The 20,315-nt window shown below is 36.3% G+C and overlaps 3 protein-coding genes across 3 annotated transcripts; 2 read left to right on the top strand and 1 right to left on the bottom strand.

Moving 5' to 3' along the window:
• Nucleotides 1-3,410: 3,410 nt before the first annotated feature.
• Nucleotides 3,411-4,979, top strand: LOC126795200 (transcription factor BEE 3). The gene is made up of 6 exons (XM_050522044.1): nucleotides 3,411-3,876; nucleotides 3,965-4,087; nucleotides 4,175-4,240; nucleotides 4,335-4,403; nucleotides 4,500-4,580; nucleotides 4,676-4,979. The coding sequence occupies exons 1-6, from the start codon at nucleotides 3,430-3,432 to the stop codon at nucleotides 4,772-4,774; spliced, it is 885 nt and encodes a 294-aa protein (XP_050378001.1). The 5' UTR covers nucleotides 3,411-3,429; the 3' UTR covers nucleotides 4,775-4,979.
• A 4,715-nt stretch (nucleotides 4,980-9,694) lies between these two features.
• On the top strand, nucleotides 9,695-14,808 carry LOC126793774 (uncharacterized). Its single transcript, XM_050520395.1, has 10 exons — nucleotides 9,695-10,070; nucleotides 10,417-10,641; nucleotides 10,842-11,076; nucleotides 11,353-11,522; nucleotides 12,023-12,165; nucleotides 12,255-12,432; nucleotides 12,583-13,159; nucleotides 13,366-13,478; nucleotides 14,036-14,279; nucleotides 14,424-14,808. The coding sequence occupies exons 2-10, from the start codon at nucleotides 10,451-10,453 to the stop codon at nucleotides 14,649-14,651; spliced, it is 2,079 nt and encodes a 692-aa protein (XP_050376352.1). The 5' UTR covers nucleotides 9,695-10,070; nucleotides 10,417-10,450; the 3' UTR covers nucleotides 14,652-14,808.
• Nucleotides 14,809-15,395: 587 nt separating this feature from the next.
• On the bottom strand, nucleotides 15,396-16,070 carry LOC126794077 (VQ motif-containing protein 20). Its single transcript, XM_050520723.1, has 2 exons — nucleotides 15,744-16,070; nucleotides 15,396-15,671 (listed from the first exon to the last, which is right to left on the bottom strand). The coding sequence occupies exons 1-2, from the start codon at nucleotides 16,068-16,070 to the stop codon at nucleotides 15,396-15,398; spliced, it is 603 nt and encodes a 200-aa protein (XP_050376680.1).
• Nucleotides 16,071-20,315: the final 4,245 nt, after the last annotated feature.

Here is a 20,315-nt window from a genome sequence, read left to right as displayed (position 1 = left end):
GTATATTGAAATTGTATTAGGAAAGGGACTCGAAACTGACAAGCACTGAAATGGTAAAGTCTAGCCTAAGACTGTCCAGCAACCAGCATGACATCAAGCTATGCCAAACTGGTGTGCTAAGCTAGCAAACTGGACTTAAATAAAATGCAGCCTCACGTTGATGATTATATAAACACATTATATTTGGGAACCTTTTGCATGACATAAGGGTTGGATAATAAGCACATATTAGATGAGGGCTTATCTGATGACGTTAAGTGGATGACAGGTGACAAAATAATTATGAGAGCGATCGAGCGTAATTAGCGGCGAGTATTGCCCAATGACCTCCATAATTGGTTATATAACAGGAAAGAACAAAGCTTATATCATTGGTGTAAAGAAAACAACATATTTATATTCAAACATCTCTTAATACACACCTTATATCTCTTAATACACACATCTTTTTATTTTTATTTTCACATAATCTAATTGAAGTAGGTTAAATGACCATAATAAATATATTATTATTGGAAAATAAAAAATAGGAAGGAAAAAAAGAAAAACTGAATTTACTTAGACGTCTTTGTTTCCATACCTCATACGTCTTTGTTGAGTTCGTTCTATACTATCTTTTCTCCATAAATCATTAACTGAGTTTTGGCTATTATAATTATATGAAGAACCTTATATGAATTTTTCTGTTGAGGCATGTGTTCTATCTTCAAACTAATTGATGACATAGTAGATTTTTTCTGATACAAATGCCATAGTTGAGTAGAGACGTTAGGTTACAAGACTTTACTACTGAATAATAAATTCTTATATGATCAAACGTTTATAACAAAAAACGTGAAAGATTTGAAAATATATATATATGTTAGTTAAATTATAAATATACTAAATAATAAAATATTTTATGATATATATAAGGTTAATTTTGGTATTTTGGGGCATTTAGAGAATAATTGACATGGAATTTTAGATTGGTAGTATATTAAGAAGTTTGTATTATTAAAATAAATGAGGTGTGTATTTAAAACTTCTCTATATTCAATCCAAACACATGCACATACTGACATATATATAGTTGACACACTTATTTTTCCATAGCATTAGCACCTGTATGGTATATATAATTTTAGGTTTTAGCAGTATATATTTTCATCTGATACTTATTGTGCAGTGAGGTCTGTATTACTAGCTAGTTTGCTTCATTCTACGTTTCTACCCATGTTTTGGTATTTCAGTGGCTAGCTAAAACTCCATATATGTACAGCTTGGTTCTGCGCTACTTGCTTTCTTACAATACAAGAAACATCAAGGCGAATACATTCACTTTGGTCTTTATTCTGTATCTCAATCAGTATACGTACTGTATACTGATAAGAACTGGTAGCTGCTTTCTGATCCTCCTCATTCTCAGAATTCAAGTGTTTGACGATGTAACAGTAACCAAATCCTGAGCAAATTAATCAGCACGAACTCCGACTATTAAAAGCCAGTTGTTGATTGGGACTTCGCAATCGATCTGTAGAACTTCAAAGAAACAATCAGGACCGGCTAAAAATAACTCTTAATAGTCAGGCCGTCTCTCTCCTTGAATTAGTATATACTGTGGACTTGGTTTTGAATGAGACTTCTTTCATGGCCCATTAAGGTTGTGCATGTATCTGTTCTTCTTTTGTAGTTTTTGTTTTTTTACGACAAATCATTAAATTTTTATAAAAATTGTGGCATGAGTAGTCATTACATACCACTCCGCTGTATCCATGAATCAGACTTGTTATAAGTCTAAACTCAAAACTAGTATGCGGCATATAACTATTATTTGGTAATAAGTTCAAATTAAAATTCTATGATTAATACTAGTAATAAGCAAAATACTAAACTAAACTAAACTAAACTATTGGGTTTAGACCAAGACCTGAAATCTCAAACCCAAAACATATCTTGTGAAACCCTAGACAAGGATTGTAGCTTGGCCGCAATCAACCATCTCCCATCACAAGCCAAGAAAGCAAACTAACATCGGTTGTGGCTCTTCTGCTTCGTTTGAATTGGTCTTCATCATGCTTTAGAAGATCTGAATGCTGCCTCAAAGATTGATTGTTATCAAGAAATGTGGTTGTATCATTCAATATGATCTTACCACCGGCCACCACCACCATTGAGCAAACCAGGATCATCTAATGGATTCATGAACGAGACATCTCCGCTAGCAAGAGCCAAGGAGTTAGCAAAATTGACGGTGACTTCCTCGAGGGTGGACATTGTGATCGGGAAAGAGTGTGGGTATGTAAGAGACAGCAAGATAGTATAACTAGTAGAGATAGTAGTAGGGTTTTGAAAACCCTAAATGGGGGAGCGGCTAGGGTTCCGCTCATAAAAGGAGAGAAGAAGGCAATGTGTGTTTTCTTCTTTTTGTAGTTTGAGTTTGAGTCTTGTTATACAAATCCAAAACCCTAAATTTTAGGCAGTGGCTCCACTCATGTTGTAGATATAATTTTAACTGATGAAGGTGCATATGGTTCAGAATTGGGCACGTCGATATACATTAGGATGGTATGGAATTTCTGAACTCCTCTTCCTCTATTTAATTATATATGTGACTATAGAAATTTAGAGCTTATGCTATGATGCAGATGTTTATGGTGAGAATTTTTGTGAAGCAAACTCTGATATAAGTGGACTAAAATTCATTTTGATAGGCCCCAAATGAGCTTGGGAGAGCAGATTCATTATTTCTAGGCCCAAGGCCTTTAGGACATGATACGGGTACAACTTTGCTTTTCTTTTTATACACATCCAATATGTCGGTGAGTTGTGACTTGGTTATTCGTAAAAACATCACTGCGGAGGTGATGGTTTCAAACATCACTGACATGTGTGAAGTGGGATAAAAAAAATATACAAAACAAAGTTTGCTCTTGTGTGTGGAGAGCAATGTAACAACAATCTTTCATAAAAAAAAAAATGTAACAACAATCTGCAATGTAATTCACTCAAATTGCTGAGGAAACAACCAGCAGTGTCTCCCACCTAATGCTTGATAGCAACTCCATCCCAACAAGGTTTAGCACCTAGTGCTTAGTACTTACCTCCAAAAATTGCAAGTCTAATTCAATCCACAACACCCCAAAACATTGTTCTAAACTTAATCACTTCATTCATGTCATATAGCTAATAGCAACACTCTTTATTGGATATATATCTCCTGAGAGAGGTCCCACTAGGGAACTCTGCCACGTGGCACCTTCCCAATTCTTCCTCATTATGATTACCATTATCAACTAATATATTGTTGTTAAGGTAATATCAGATTACATGCAGATGTAATCCTACACTATAAATAGTGGTTCCACACTTGGGCAGCTACTTTATCCAAAAACCCAATTAGGCTTAGAGCTAGCAGGAGAGCTTTCAAGAGTCTGCCTACCAAATCCAATGGCTCAGTTCACAGAAGATTTGAAGCCTTCTTTTCCTTTCTTAGACCTTGACCGAAGCCATATTGAACTTCTAAACCAATATGCAGACCAATTCACTCACCTTGGTGTTTTAGACTACTCAAGCTTGAATCATTTTCAGGGCTACATGCCCTTTTCAAGTGACAAGTTTTTTGGCAACAACCAAGGACCTGAATTTCCTGGAAGCTTGGTCGAAAACATTCCGGCTGGTTTTGTTCAACAGAATAGTAGCAGCACCAGCAACAACAACAACAACAACAACAACAGCAACTTAAAGAATGATGAAGCCCCAGCTGCTCAGTGCATCATCCCGGCTCAAGAACCTGAATTCCAAGAAAGCAAGAAGAGAATAGCAATGGAGATGTCAGAAAGCAGCTCTGCAGTTTCCAATCCCCCAGTTCCGAAAACTGGGATCAACAGAAAAAATGTAACCATTAATCAAAATCTTCACAATTCTTTTCTGGCTTGTAATTAGTCTTTTCAGTGATGATTAATTTGTTTTGTTTATTATGCAGAGCCTGGGAAGGGGGAAGAGGGTGAAAATCAGTAGTGAGGAGGAAGATGATATACCAAAGGAAGTGGTTCATGTTAGAGCCAGGAGGGGCCAAGCTACTGATAGTCATAGTTTAGCAGAAAGGGTATATTGTAGATAAATGTACTCAAATAGATATCAATCTTAAATGCATTATTGGTTTTTATTCAATGCTGCATTATTGTCACACCAGGTTAGAAGAGGAAAAATCAATGAAAGAATGAAGTGCTTGCAAGACATTGTCCCGGGTTGCTCTAAGGTAAAGAAAGTTTTTATAGTAAAGCATATTATGTGACAGCAACATAAACCTCGAGTGTCATAATTTTTCGATACTCATTGTCATATGATTACAGACTATGGGAATGGCGGTAATGCTAGACGAGATAATTAACTATGTGCAGTCCTTGCATAACCAGGTTGAGGTCAGTTAATCAATCGATAATGATCATATAAATAGTTTATATTTTTTAACTCATTGTACTGAAAAATTCACACTTTTTTTTTCCTTATAAATTCAGTTCTTGTCAATGAAGTTAACAGCAGCAAGCTCTTTCCATGACTTCAACTCAGAGACAGAAAATGATATGGAAACAATGCAGGTACTAGCTATCTTTAGTTCTTTTGAGATTGTAAACTTATTGCTCAAAAGTGAAAATCCATTCAGTGAATTGATGTATATATTCATATGTAGCAGAGGGCAAAAGAGTTGGAAAGAGTGAAGATAGAAGCAGGATATGGAGGAGTAGTTGATAGTAGCTTCCAGTATACCTCAACTAATTATTGGTCTCTCTGAGTCTCAAAGAGTCTGACTACAAGTTTGGATGCTACTGCAACTTTGCCATACAACAAACACATGAAGATGCTATTGCTCTAGCTCCATCTCCTCCCGATATTCTCCATATAGTTTATTTTAGGGCATTTTATTTTTATATAAAATTTGTCCCCATGCACTTCATGCTATGTCTGGCACAAGTGCAAAGTCTCATACTTTAATTGTAAAATCCTTACTCATATGGGAAACTTTATCCAGGTTAATACAATTAAGGAATACAGTCAAATTTATCTCCTAGTTGTGGTTATTCATCAGGAAAAAAAAACTCCTAGTAGTGGATCTATGTAAAAGCTAGACAAAAGAATGAGACTATAATATTAATCGATTCTGAGTCCAAGCATTCATATATTGGCAGCGCCAATTCAAAAACAGAGTCACAATGAAGCATAAACCAGACTGCCAGAGTTCCAAACAGCATTACGAAAATGTCAATTTCAGAAAGAAATTAATCTCATATCCTTCAATTCCAAACTTCCAATCCATACACAGCTGTTTCATAAGTACAGTAACTGTAATAACTTCTTCTGCAGAATCCTGATTTGCAATAATTGAACTCCAACTTGGATATTGTCAGCTAGCTATTGCTAGCCACATTTGGTAAAAACTGATTAACCATCACTATCATCACTGAGGTTAACAAAATGAAAAAAAGAGAGAGAGATGTAACCATTTTAGTGGTACAGAATAGTGTTATGGTTGGAAAAACACAGTCAATCCAGATTGCGTCATAACTAAGAGTGGATAAACACTAAGCTCATGTCGACTAACATGAAGGTCACAGCTCATGTCGACTAAGAGTGAAACCCTTTGATCCTCTTTTAAAAAAAAAACAAAAAAAAAACATGAAGGCCACAGCTCACACACGGCTTGATGATCAGCAACTCCGACCTGTCTAATGTGAACATCATCAGTAGCACAACAGCAACTTGGATAAATTAATATCAGATTAAACTTTTGGAATTCTCTTTGTATTTATGTCGGTAATAAGAAGTTTTGAAATGACTAATTAGAGGAATTAATATTTTGAGCATGACCCTTCAACCGAAGAGGAGCAAGGTCGCAAACGGTCACAAACTTAGAACCAGAATTGACAAGCAACCTACACTATCCAGGAGGGACAACTTAACCAAAGCATGCTGTGATATCCCACAAATAGATAGATACACATGAAATCTTATAAGACATTGCCAATTCATGAAGTGGATGATTGGGGGAAGAAAAAAAAATGAAGCTTTTTTTGTCTTCAAATTTAATTTGTAAGTGTGTTTTGGAGAGGAAGAAGGGTTAGATGCATTGCATCCATGAAGCTTGGAGAGACAGAGAGAGGAAACAACTAGAATGGGCCAAATGAGGCATGGGCTATTGTGGGCACTCACTCACTATTCTCCAACCCCTCGAAATGTCAAGGGTTTATGAACCTTGATCTCTAAAGCTATATATCTCTTGTCCAAAAAAAAAAGCTATATATCTAGCTCTCCCTCCATCATATCCCACTGGCCTGAATGGCTGAATCTTTCTTCTTTTCTCTTTGACCCTCTTTTGACCCATGTATTGGATTGTCTCTTGGAGAATATGCATGAACAAAGAGGAGGAATAGAGCTCAAGGGTCCCATGGAAACAGTTAGTGAATATATGGATTGTATCAAATAATTAGATCGAGGATCACATATTAGGTAGTGAAGTTGGGAAGTTGAGAACATATATGGGCAAGTTCAAGGACCCTTCTACTAGTTAATCATCTTTAGAGCTTTTATTTGGAAGTGGAAATCTTTAGGGTGTCATCCCACTACTAAGGACTAAAAAATTGAAATTATCGTCGATATTTCGGCGATAATTTCATTTTTTTCGAGTAATATCTTTGTCATACCAAATTAATTTCGTCTGAAATTTTCGATATTTTCTGATATTTCCCAATATTTTTGATATTTCCAATAAATTTAAATGTTGTGTACCTTTTAATATAATTTTATATATAATTAAATTCAATTTCACTACCGATATTTCCCGATATTTCTAATAAATTTAAATTTTTTTGTACCTTTTAATATAGTTTTCTATATAATTTAATTTAATTTCATTACATTCTTAGTTACACATTTCATGATCATTATCCTATTTTTCATGTCTTATTGGGTCATGAATTAAATAAATAAAGTAAATTATTGTTAATTCTCAATGGTTAAGTATATACCGTATCATGTTAAATTATACAACTCATTAAAACTATAAATTAATATTTATATCAGATTCTCTATGTGGTATAAGGTTCTAATAATTAAAATTTTGTACGAATGCCTAATAATTTAAAATTTTATATCTCATAGATTCTCTACGTTATTATAACTCACCCATGTAATTTCATGCTCAATGTATCATATTCATATGTATATAAAATGTGATGACCTAACCTTTTTTGAGATCTCAGTCATAAAAAAAAATAGATGTTTAAACGTTAAAGTGTTAATTTTTCAGAATTCTCAACTACTGTTTTACCTCAAATTACTATAACTCATTATATACTAATAGTTATACGATATTTTCTTATAAAATATAGTAGATAATTGATTAAAGAAACATCTCTAAAAATTTCATTCAAAATTTCCATATTTTTATTCAAATTTCCATCAATTTTCTCAATTTTTTTTTCAAGATCGATATTTCCCCGAAATTTCCGTCGAAATTTCCATTTTTTAGACCCTGTATATTTCTGTAATCACCAATATTTTATTCCTTGCCCACTACTATGAAAAAACTAAGATTGAGAAAGAAAAGGGAAAAGGGAAAATGATTATGTATGTGCTAATGTGCATACATGTCCTTCATCCCCAGCCCCAAACTGAACATACAAAGTTGAATGACATTTACTTCTTCATTTCTGTATGACTTAAATAATTTAAATGTTGGAAGCACAATTATAATATAGGACAAAATTAGTTTTCCGATCATCTTCGACACATTTCATGGTGCATAGGAAGGTGGAAGATCAATATATAGAGCACATATTAGATAGATTTCGTTTTCAAAAAAAAAAAAAGAAAAAAAAAAAGAAGAAGATAGATTTATGTCCATGCATGTCTTATTTTCTTGGGACAGGCACATATGCAGAAATGCCTGGAAACTAGGGGTCAAACGATACTGCTAAATGAAAGAGTCCACATTTGGGATTTGTATTATGTGTAAGATCAATTTAAATCCAGAATAATCAGGTCGACAGCATAAGTTGGTCTCCCGCAAGAAGAGTAAAATGTTGAGGTGTAGTTAGCTACTTAGCTTAGCTCCAAAGCTTGTGGCCCTTATATTTATACATTTAGAGATGCTGAAGCATGTGGAATGTGAATACTGATCAAACACAGTAACAGGGATTAAACTCTTTGAGTATTCATGTGATTTTGCAGAAAATTGAATTGGCTAGGGGACAGTGATGGACAGATTGTTCTAACTTGTTTGTGCAAAGCTATGTATTGGGCGAAAACTCTACCAATACTCCGGAGCAGAATAAAACACCTCTTCTTTTGTGTTGTTCAACTCAAAGTCTCAAATTCACCAATCACCAATGCATATATAGATGCTGCAGCTAGCAATAATCAATGTAACTAGTCCATACCAGAAACACAAGAATACATGCTCAATGCTTGCAAGTTGAATGAAAGGAAAGGAAAGAAACATGCTTTTGTTCAATATGGAAGAACATTAATGGAAACTCAATAGCAAGGATTGTAAAATAATTACTTAAATTCTATAGCCCATAATCTACTGAATTGGGCTTTTTGTTGTGGTGTTTTCTGGGCTCTAAGCTGGAACTTCATGCTGAAGGAACTATTGGAATGTGATAAGGATGCATGTCAATAATGGTGTGATCTGAAGATGAAGATGAAGATGAAGATAGGATTGATCATTTTATGACGGTGATAGAGACATAGAGTACGACAAAATTATGAGGTTTGGTCACATTTGACATCTGAGAATTGTAAAGATGAATTATTAAGCAACAAATTTCTCGCTCAATTGTTTGCGCTGCAAATGTGCGTGCTTGTAACAGTAACTAAAATTATTGATACTACCTTCACTAATAGACAATTGCTTGGCCAACAAACAGATCTTACACAAACAGATAAAGATTTTTTTGGCTAAGGAGATTTTTATTTATTTGAATAGTGCGGATATCTTATTTTAACCAACTTTTTCATCATATTTTTGCATCTTAACAGTTTATATCTAAATCTTAATGTATAGATTATATCTATAAATTTTTAACCAATTTAGTGATCGTTAATGTATCAAAAAAGTATTAAAACCATGAATGAGTGAATATTTCAAAACCTAAACCGTTTGTATTTATAATACTAAATTACAGTTTTAAATACTTTAATGATAACTAAATTAGCTGAAAATTTATAAAAATAATATATACATTAGGAGTTAAGATCTGAACGGTTACGATGCAAAAATATGATCGGAAAGTTATCTAAAATAAGAAATCTACACCATTTAAATAAATAAAGATCTCTTTTGCGAAGAAATCAGGCTTACAAAATATCACAAAGTCCATATATTATAGGAAAAACACAAAACGATCTATCATGACTCTTGTTATTATGTTTTTTAATTAGATAAATAGCTCAAATGCAACAACTAATTCATTGTGAGGCGAAGACCTGACGAATTGAAGATACACCTATGGCTGGCCAGGTTTTTTTGGACAAAATGGTTGGCCAGGTTGGGACATAAATAACAATCATCATTTCATTAAAGAAAGCTTTTGGGGGAAAAAAAACACCACAAAGCAAATCCAGAGCAGTAATTAGTGAAACTTCATTAAGTAGATAATTACAATTAAGTATTGGGCCTAAAAATGTAGTTAGTCCCACCGGAACATGACCTGCACCCAACCTCACTCCATCTTTTCGGCTCACCGATTTCTCAACGAAGAAAAGAACTCTCTGAGATGACGAAAACACTACACCTCCTGCTCTCTGAAGAACAATTCTATTCTTATCCCATCAATCTTAGTCTTCCTTGTTTCTTCATTTTAATATAAACCCCAAACCCCCACGCCAGAATAAACCATGTCTTTTCTACGTGGCTGTTCTCACCGACTCGTCAACACCTCGCAGATTGTTCAACTGGGTTGCTCCAGATTGGTCCTCAGCATATAATCTGAGTTGGGTTTTGTGAAAGGTTGCAGAAAGTTGGAGAATTTGATCGGGGAAAGCTGAGGCTGCTGGTAAAGGTGTGAGCTTGACTGTGCATTTTGTTGGTAAGTAGATTATGTTGTAGTTGTTGGATTTAGTTTTGTCTGCTGGTTTCGAGTTTTGTGTTTGGAATATGATTTTATTGGTTTGGTTTGTGGCAAATCCAAAGAGATTGATTCATTGCTACTGTTAGTTGGTCAAATTTGGTTATTGGTGAAAAGAGTTCTTGTTAGTTTGTTGATCGTAAGAACTGAAATGATTGTATATTGAATGATTAAAGTATAATGACTATGGGCAGTTACTGGGATGATAAAGCGGCTAAAGCTTAATATTGGGAAATTAGCAAATTTGAAAGTTCTTGGGTCGTAGTTAAGAAATGTGAGCATGAGTTTGTGGTGTATTTCGTTGCAGTTTACTTTTGTACATAGTAGGAGGAGAAGTGGGGATGGCGGTGGCAAGCAAAACCAGAAATATGTTTGAGAATCTTGTGAGAGAAGGATCATTCAAATGGTTGATTGGAAATCGAAGCCCTTTTGATGACGAGTTGGAGGAGATGGAGAGGTCTCCTTCAGCCTCGACAAATTGGATAGCCGAGCTATCTCCTATTGCAAATGTAGTTGTCCGTAGATGCTCCAAGTAAGTTTCTTCTTTTACATTTCATACTCTGTAAAGTTTTTAACTCATAGATTACCAGTTTGAAAATTGTTTCCATCAGAATCCTATTTTTTTACTGTTAGGTGCTTCATATAAATATCAAGTTTTGTTACTTATATTTCTAAAAACATTCTCTCTAGTTTCGTGAATGTTTTGCTTATGGTTACAAAACAATATTGCAGAATCCTTGGTGTGCCTACAACTGAGCTTTGCAAACGCTTCAGGGCAGAGGCTTCTGAGTCTATAAAACATCCATCTTGCTTTCCGAGAAACTTTTTGGAATATTGCTCATTCAGAGCTCTTGCTCTGTCAACTCAGGTGACAGGTCATCTGGCTGATAAAAGGTTTCGACGCCTAACATATGATATGATGCTAGCTTGGGAGGCTCCAGCTTCTGACAGCCAACCTTTGCTAAATGTAAGCTTGAAATTTTATGATATGTTTTTTTTCCCCTTTAGAAATTTATTTCTTTTATTGTTGAAATTTTGATGGTGAGTCCTCTGATACACATTTTCTAATGTATATTTTACAAAAGGATCACGCTACCCAATTGTGAATTGCAAATGTCCACAATGCTTTGAAATGGGTTTACCCCATTGTTACTGGCACTGTATACCCAACTATTAGCAGGTTGATACCTCCTGACATGCAAATCTTATATTCTTAATGGGACTCTGTTTGTCTTTTTTACAGTTAAATGAGGATTTATCAGTTGGAGTAGAGGCTTTCTCTAGAATAGCTCCATCAGTTCCAATTATTGCAAATGTGATTATTAGCGAAAATCTGTTTGAGGTGCTTGCAACATCAACTAGTGGGAGACTTCAGTTCTCCACTTATGACAAGTATCTAAGCGGACTAGAAAGGTAAATACTATAATCGCATTTGCATTTCACACTATTTCAGGAAACAAGAACGTAATAAATAAATAACCTAGGAATACCAGATGGAGATAGCAAGCCTAGTAATAGCCTTTTACCTTCTTATACTAGCAGTAAAATTCTTGCACAAGTTTGGACATCATTATGATAAGTTAAATTCTGGTCTCCACCCTAAATAGTGAAGGTCGTGACCACTAGGTCCCAAAGACACCACACAGGGTTAGCTTGGTTGTATGTAGGTTGCTGTCTAACTTATAACTTCTTTTTCATTCACAACAAGTTTTATCCACTAAAGGTTCAAATAAATGTACTTTTAAGTGGAGATACTGCATGATGCATACTTCCACAGTTGATGGAATATAATCTTCAGAATGCATTACTAAATGTTGGAATAATTGTTCATTCCTGAAGTTTGTAAAATTGGAAGCATATCCCTTTGACCTCATATCTAGTGCCACTATTTTAATATTATTATTATCATACAGAGCAATAAGAAAAATGAGGACCCAATCAGAGTCGTCTCTTCTTTCTGCTGTCCGATCATCAAGAGGAGAGAGAATTCTTGAAGTGGATGGAACAGTAACTACACAACCAGTTCTTGAGCATGTGGGAATTTCTACATGGCCTGGTTGGTAGATGTGAATAAAATTGTAGAATGGTCAATGCATAACTATCCAGTATTTTTGACATTTTACATCTTTTATGGTTCGCATACAGGACGGTTGATTTTGACTGACCATGCACTTTACTTTGAGGCTCTGCGTGTCGTGTCTTATGACAAGCCAAAACGATATGACCTATCAGATGATCTGAAACAGATTGTGAAACCTGAGTTGACTGGTCCATGGGGTACTAGACTGTTTGATAAGGCAGTCTTCTACAAATCAATTTCATTGTAAGTTTATTGAGCATTACATTTTTCTTTTATGGTTACTTTGGTTAGAGTTTTGCTGTACATTTTACCTTCTTAGTACTTAAACTTGCAAAAGGAAAAAGATTGCCTTATTGGAACATGATTATCACGTTTACAGTATTTCTTCTGTAGATCAGAACCCGCTGTGATAGAGTTCCCTGAGCTGAAGGGTCATACTCGTCGTGATTATTGGCTAGCGATCATAAGAGAGATTTTGTACGTTCATAGATTTATACATAGATACCAAATCAAGGGGATCAAACGAGATGAAGCACTATCAAAGGCTGTGCTTGGGATACTGAGAGTACAAGCCATTCAAGAAATCTCTTCTGCTCCTTTACTTTGTGAGGGTCTTTTAATGTTCAATCTTTGTGACCAATTACCAGGTGGAGACTTAATACTGGAAACTCTCGCAAATATGTCAACCGTAAGCGAATTAAATAGGTCTAACAGTTCCAAGTCTGGAGGTGGAATGTATTCAATCTCAGCCTTAGATATGATTTCTAACTTGGGCTTTGCATTTGGAACAAATTCTAATAATTCTGTTGAGGCTGGTCTTTCCGTGGGTGAGGTAACTGTTGGACAACTGACTTCACTAGAAAGAGCAGTTAAGGAATCAAAAAACAACTATGAAAAGGTGGCCCAAGCACAAGCTTCAGTAGATGGAGTCAAAGTGGAAGGCATTGATACAAACTTTGCAGTGATGAAGGTATGGATAAATTATTAATTATCATCTGTTGTAGCCAAAAGACTCCAGTGATACTCTCATTACCTTGGTAACTTGGCTGTAAAGCACTTGTTTATCCTTATGCCATGCAATCGGATATGGGCATGAGTTTCACCCATTCTTTCCTCACTTAGCTTATGCATTGCTCCATACTCTGGCATCATCTTCTGAACTTTGATCACTTACAGGAGTTGCTCTGTCCACTGTTGGAATTAGGGAAGTGGCTTCTCTCTTTAGCACTATGGGATGATCCACTGAAGTCGTTGGTTTTCTGTTCTGTTTTCACTTACATCATTTGCAGGTAAAGTGGGCTTGTTATATGTTATGCAAAGCAATCTTAATTGTAGTATTTTCTTGCTTTACTCTTTACTTATTAATCATTATCCAGATTTATGGAGAGAAAGGTTGGGAATATAAATGATTTTCAATTATAAACTCTTGATGATGGCTTGACGTAAGAACAGTTTTGACTAACTGCTTGTGTCTGTGCCTACACTTTCTATGATACTGAATAACAAGTCATATATTGCTGCAACAGTGCACGTTTGGCATAGCAGTATTCATTTTGGTTGGTTACAGTAGTACTAAATGAATAATGCATAAAACCTATTGTCCTTCTTGCAATTGTGATCAGAAGAAATAATTTATGGAAATTGTGTTTTTTTTTCCTTCTTTTCAATTTGGTCACCATATTCCTTAGAAGTCTTATAGGATAGTAGATAGATGTTGTGAGAGAAAAGGAGGTCGTAACTGTAATAAAGAGACTATGGAGACTGACATTAAGCTCGGCTGTATTTCTTTCCGCATGTTCCCCTATGGGCATCCATTTTCAGCTAACTTGAATGGTGTGCATTTCAGGGGTTGGCTGAGGTATGCCTTTGCATTGACGCTGGTTTTTGTTGCAATCTTCATGATCCTCACCAGATGTTTTACCCAAGGAATATCTGATCATGAGGTTAAGGTGGTAGCACCACCCCCGATGAATACCATGGAGCAGCTTTTGGCAGTTCAGAATGCAATTTCCCTAACTGAAGGATTTGTGCAGGATGGGAACGTTGTTCTCTTAAAGCTACGTGCTTTGTTGCTGTCACTTTTTCCTCAGGTTCTCCCCTCTTTGCTATTGTTGGTTCCTGCAACCATGTCTCTGGATAATGATTATATGTGATGTTGTACTTCCAGTGTCCCCCTCACCTTTTAGGCTCTAGTAAACTTCTTATATTTGCTTATTTTTCCATGTGATGATCAGGCAAGCGAAAAATTTGCAGTGGCTCTTTTAGTCATGGCTTTGACTCTGGCCTTCCTCCCTGGTAAATATTTTGTTCTATTGATCTTCTTGGAAGCATTTACAAGGTATTCACCAATGAGGAAAACTAGCACGGAGAGGTTGATGAGACGATTGCGAGAGTGGTGGTTCAGCATACCGGCAGCTCCTGTGCTACTGGAAATAGAGAAAGAAGAGAAAAAGAAGAGATGATACTGTACTATCTGTATTGTAGTTGTATTATGCTAATGTAGTGTTTCTTTGCACATAGAGAGCTACTGAGTAGAGATAGGTGAGCTCGTAAATCTTAACAATGGAAGTCGAAATAAACTGATGTAAATTTACGAAAAAATGAAAAGGTTTGATGTGAGAGATGGCCTATACATAAATCCACACAGTTACAGATGATGAATCGCTGCTACACAATGACTCGTCATTTTTTCTTGATTCAATCGATAACCTCCAAATTTTGTCCTGAGATACTGGTAAATCGAATTTTACATTAATTTGCCCAGAATGTAGGAAAATGTGTAGCAATTCAGCACATTGCATAAGAAATATATACCGTTGAAACACAACTACATAACTAAGAGATGCATGCAACGAGAAAAAACTCGGTCGATCGAGGAATGAATATTCTGTATTAGCTATTTCTCTAGTGGTAATTACCCTCTAAACCGAAAAAGTTCTGCACAAAAATTTAGAACTCTTATTTGCTACTGAGTTGATGACCATACCGACAAACAAAACCAAAAGGCAAACAACAACGTACGTAACAACAAAACAAAAGAATAAAATGATTTGAATCTAACAAAAATTGGTATGAGTCGTCCTTCCCTCAACTCTAGGGCTTCATTCCGAGCTGGGAAGCTTTTATCTGTGACTTGAATTGAATTGCCGACGAATTGAAACACAACTACGCACTACTATCTCCTGGTGGATCAGGATGATGATCGATCATAGAGTCGTGAATATGTTCATGGAATTGGTGCACAAAAAATCTGTGTTTGCCGTGAACACAGGAATGTTTGTCAGATATGGATTCGGTGGCACAAAGCACGACGAAGAATCCCCTCCTCCTCCTCCTCCTCCTCCTCCTACACTGTTCAGATTATTATTACTGTTATTGCTGCTACAATTTTCATCGGTGATCACCGACGACGACTCGTTGTCGTCGTTTCCTATCATCACATTGCTGTTATTAACCTGGTTAGGACTCTTATTCATCAACTCCTCCTCCAATGGCGACATGCCAAAGTTGTTGGTGTTGTTGTTATTGGCCGTCTCTGGTGGTTCGGGTTTCGCCTCCATCGGCGGCGGCGACGTGTCATCCTCAAACCGCGAGAGGCCGGTGAGCTTCTGCACCAGCGCCATGAAGTCACGCGGGTGCGTGTGGATAATTTTGGGAGAATGCGTGTAGATGATGACCGGGTGGCGCTGCTGCTGCTGCGGCGGTCTTGTGGCGTTGGATATCAATGCGTACGTGGACGAGGAGGATGACGACGACGGCGGGGACGAGGTGGAGGGTTTCTTGATGAAATGAGACTCCTTGTTGATCCTCAACGGCGGTGGATATAGGGCGTTGGTGTTGTTGTTGTTATTGGTGGTGATCTTATTTGCATGAGGGCTCATCTTTGGTTTCAAATTTGGTTGGGAAATAAACTAGGGTAATTGCAATTGAGGACCTCAAAACTATGAGAAATGAGATGAAGATGGAATTGTTTATATAGGGTATGTGTGGGGATTATTAGAGAGAGCACGTTTAAGTTTGTTCCTCCTATTTGGGTGGGATTGGTTAAAACAAATTTAGAGGGTGAGAGTGAAGAATATATGGGGCTGTGTGGTTTTATCGAATTTGAAGGTTAAGAGAGGTATCAACAAAATTACTTTACCACAAAGTAAAATGCACGTTTCTCAAATTTTACGCACGCTAGACGCCTCCTACTCACCCATCAGATGAAGCAGAGAGAGTTAAGGAGTACTTTTCACGTTTCATTTTATATACCACAAAATATGACCGGTGGTGATTGTAAACTCGGACGTGACACTTTCGTTTTCAATCAATCCACCAATCTTTTTACTCGTCATCGTCCTAATCACAATGATCGAGTGCAAGCATATTAAGCATATTCCTATCATTTGATATGCAGGACGCGTAGCCCCAAAATTATAGCACTGGGCGTGTGACAGATGAGATTAGGACGTTGAGACATATTTGGTGAGATTGAGGAGGGCTTATCGGAATAAGCAGAACACCGAGTAAGCTGCACACGCTTTCCTCTTTTTACGTTCTGATCTCTCTCACTCCCATTTTAAGTGTGTTTCTTTTCTTTTTGTGGCAGGCATAAGATCGAGTTCATGAGCTACCCTATTTTCTCAAGAGTGGAAAGGAAAATGTGGGTAATAAAATACCCTGGGAAGAACCTAAAAAAATCCCTCAAATAATTCCATATATTGTTATCTGTTGACTTGTGTTGATGATAAGATGTTAAATCTTGCATGAACACGGATTTTTTTTTTAACTTCTTTGTTTATCGATTGATGATATTGATAGCTGCAATTGCACCCATCTAAACTTTTCAATTTAAATTGCTTTTAAAAGAGTGAAACTTGCTAATTGATCTCAGCTCAAATCAACAATGTAAATGTAATTATAACAGAAAACTCATTCTCAGAAAGATAAATATTAGAGCTAAAGAGACCACTATTAGACTCCACTATGAACATCGAGAGGAGCCTCTTCGAAATTCCATGTACGTCAGGACAGGATATTGATACACTGTCCACAGTACACTCACCTCCAAAGGTTATCGAGAGGACCTTTGCAATCAGCTTCAATGCACACCATTTCATCTAGCACGTACATTATTGTCTGCAAGCAACCTCATAATAAAAGGTAAATCGATCCGCTTATCAGTAAAGTCATGCCATTGATGCCAAGGCTCGAACAACTGTCTAGGATCGATCAAACTAGATTTTTTCAATCCGGGTTCAGCAGTATCCTAATCTGGATTACTAAGCAGAGAGCACACTGATTCTAGACACGAGGTCTTTCTTTATCTGAAGAAAGTTATCGATCGGTTAACAATTCAACTCACGTTGTATGAGTTGATTGAGTTCATTAAGAGTTTCGTGGACAGAAACAAGAGTTCCAAATCCACTGATCCCAAGGAAGTTGAGGGTTAGGAGTCGAAGGCGTAGACGCGTAGTTCAATCCGGATTCGTAATCTGTAGCCAACTACTGACAAGCTAGAAGCATTAGTGTTTTTCCTCGATCAAAATTCAAGGGTGATTGACTAAGCTAGATTCAGAAGGTAATTATTAATATATACGTATAAAAAGATCATCCATCATCACACTACCGCCTCTGCGAACAAAAGGTGTAGATCATCATCTCTTTTTTTAGGGTACACCAACATCATCGTTTGTTTATCATCGAATGAAATTTAAAGACGTAACAAAATTAACTAGCTAGCAATAGAAACATAGAAATCTATATTAAACAATGTAATCGGTTCAAATTAAGCCTGCTAATTTGACTCTAAATAGCTGGATATATATTCAGCACACCGCTCTCAAGAAAGTAGCCTCCTTCTGGAGTTCTGGTTGTGGTGCCAACAGAAAATTCTGAATAAATTCTTCCTCTGATTATCTTCCTCAGTAAAATCGATCACCAGTTACGACGATGGAAACTCCCCCATTTCAGGAACGTTCTCGAGCATCAACAGTTATCATATGCAAGGATCACCAATTACAGAACCTTCGAAGATCTAGCAACTTCTCTTTGATTTTTCCCTTGCTGGTTGTAATGCTCCAGGTACCATTATATATCTTCAGGACGAACGACCCTGCTACGTACTATCTTTGCAAAATTCGTGGATTTGCTCAGGGAAGTTCACCCATATGTTGTAGTATTGTCTAGTAAATGCGTCACTAACCGTCTCGGTGGAGAGGTCCGGATGAGGCCGAGGAGCCATCTGCTTTTTTCTAGGGTTTTGCTATTGTGCTCTCGTTGCCAACCATAAAGAGTCCTAAATGGCTAAATCCTTATAGAGGTGGGTTAGAAATGGGCTGGGCCTCCAATTAACAAATTAAGGTACTTGGCCCAAACATGTATTTTCATGCAAGGTCGGTGGTCTCGTGAATATGCGTTTATGCCTGATTTCATATGCACCACCATGCACGCGGTACGTAACTTGTTCGTCGAGAATGGAAGCAAGTTTGCTTCCGATGAAGCAGTACTCTGCTTATAATTCATCACAAAAGTAAGTTGATTCACGTCATGCATGATATTGATAATTGATTCGTATGAGGGACAACCCATGCAATCACGAGTGATCACTAACGGCTTTAAAGACATTTGATGCCGCCGAAAAACACCATAAGAGACATTTGATGGCGTTTGAATGTGTTTTTCTGTAGTAGTGTGTCAAACTCGATCGTCGTATTTAACTATTGAATTAATATTTAAAAACAATAGTTGATACAAACCAGTGTGGTGTCGATCAAATCACTACCACAGTTAATAACTGATACACGATTAATTATTTTAATCTTTTAGTGAATCTCTATCTTAGATGCATGGTTCACTAGCTAGAAGATTAACAGCATATTAGCATATATTATGGTGGATTTTTCAAGTAATTAATATAAATGACAAACATCAGGATGTGTAGGCAGTGTAGCGTTAATACTTGTGATCGATAATGAGTCAGGCAGGTGAGGAGAGTACGTATTTTCTGGTTTTAGAGAGAGTTTGTCACTATTGTCGACATTGAAATGGGATCCGAATATGCTGCTCCATATATCATATATAGGTGCAAAGCCACTACAAGTCAAGCTAAGCTGTAGTCCATGATTTAAAGTTTTGAACCATGTAATTTATATGCGCGCATGGAGGAATCATATATCTATGGACCAACATTTATATGGTACGTTTATAGACAAGCTTAATGCTTCAGTGGTCCTCTGACCACCAATTTTGCGCTCTTAACTACTGGTTGGTTATTCGATCCCGGTTCACAATTTATATTGGCATAGATATTTTCTTGCACGCATATGGCTGAAAATCGACAGTAAGCGACTGATTTGATTAACGCGTACTACACTACTACCTTCATAAAAGGAAGATTGTCTATCAAATAGAACTTTAGTATCACTACGATGAGTACTTTGTCTACTTGTTGTTTACATCTGATCCTCAAATTCTAATTATTTGCATCAAGTCATACATCTGGGATAAGTATATATTCTCACTCAGAGGAGATATTACGAAACTATATGTGTTAATCAACATATGTACAAGAACAGAAGTGCCTCAATTTAGCTAGAAATTCAGCCCTGGCATATTGTGGATATATTGAATTGATGAAGCTTTCTTTACTTCTTCAAAGAGTCAAATTAGACACACTGGTTTGAGGTTTCTTACATGCTCTATTAATTCATGTTAACTTCATCGTCTGGCTAGCAATTCAAACAAAGACAACCGTGCATAAAAGAACAAACTACTATAGCATAATTATCTCGTCATAATTTGATCCAATTCATAAGCAACAACTTTTGGAATCGGTCTCCAATTTGTTTGTCATCGTGCAGTCGTCATTTATTTAAATTGACTGTGTTTTGCTGATCCAATTGATTTGTTCATAAGTTTAATAGAATTGTGCCTTGCCTAATCAAAACGTCACTACATTTTGTTTGCCTTGTTTTTTTTTCCTTCTTTATTAATATACTTATATCACAGATAGTGGTGTCCATGCATGTCACGTTGACATAAATATTACATAATTAAGGCCCAACAAACGAAAGATGATGTGATAAAAAAGTTCAACAAAGATTGGTTGTCATGTGCTTCTAGGTAGCTATATATATGAGAAA

The sequence above is a fragment of the Argentina anserina genome, chromosome 5 (assembly GCF_933775445.1).
Source record: "Argentina anserina chromosome 5, drPotAnse1.1, whole genome shotgun sequence".
Classification (NCBI taxonomy): Eukaryota; Viridiplantae; Streptophyta; class Magnoliopsida; order Rosales; family Rosaceae; genus Argentina; species Argentina anserina.
Note: the sequence above shows the minus strand (reverse complement) of the source record. Positions and strands in the feature narration are given on the sequence as shown.

Coding starts and splice junctions, on each gene's coding strand:
- LOC126793774 (XM_050520395.1), top strand. CDS start 10,451: ATGGCGGTGGCAAGCAAAACCAGAAATATGTTTGAGAATCTTGTGAGA. Junction 11,077..11,352: donor ACAGCCAACCTTTGCTAAAT/GTAAGCTTGAAA, acceptor TCTTTTTTACAG/TTAAATGAGGATTTATCAGT. Junction 13,479..14,035: donor TTCACTTACATCATTTGCAG/GTAAAGTGGGCT, acceptor TGTGCATTTCAG/GGGTTGGCTGAGGTATGCCT.
- LOC126794077 (XM_050520723.1), bottom strand. CDS start 16,070: ATGAGCCCTCATGCAAATAAGATCACCACCAATAACAACAACAACACC. Junction 15,672..15,743: donor CGTCGCCGCCGCCGATGGAG/GCGAAACCCGAA, acceptor CCATTGGAGGAG/GAGTTGATGAATAAGAGTCC.
- LOC126795200 (XM_050522044.1), top strand. CDS start 3,430: ATGGCTCAGTTCACAGAAGATTTGAAGCCTTCTTTTCCTTTCTTAGAC. Junction 4,088..4,174: donor GTCATAGTTTAGCAGAAAGG/GTATATTGTAGA, acceptor TTGTCACACCAG/GTTAGAAGAGGAAAAATCAA. Junction 4,581..4,675: donor ATGATATGGAAACAATGCAG/GTACTAGCTATC, acceptor CATATGTAGCAG/AGGGCAAAAGAGTTGGAAAG.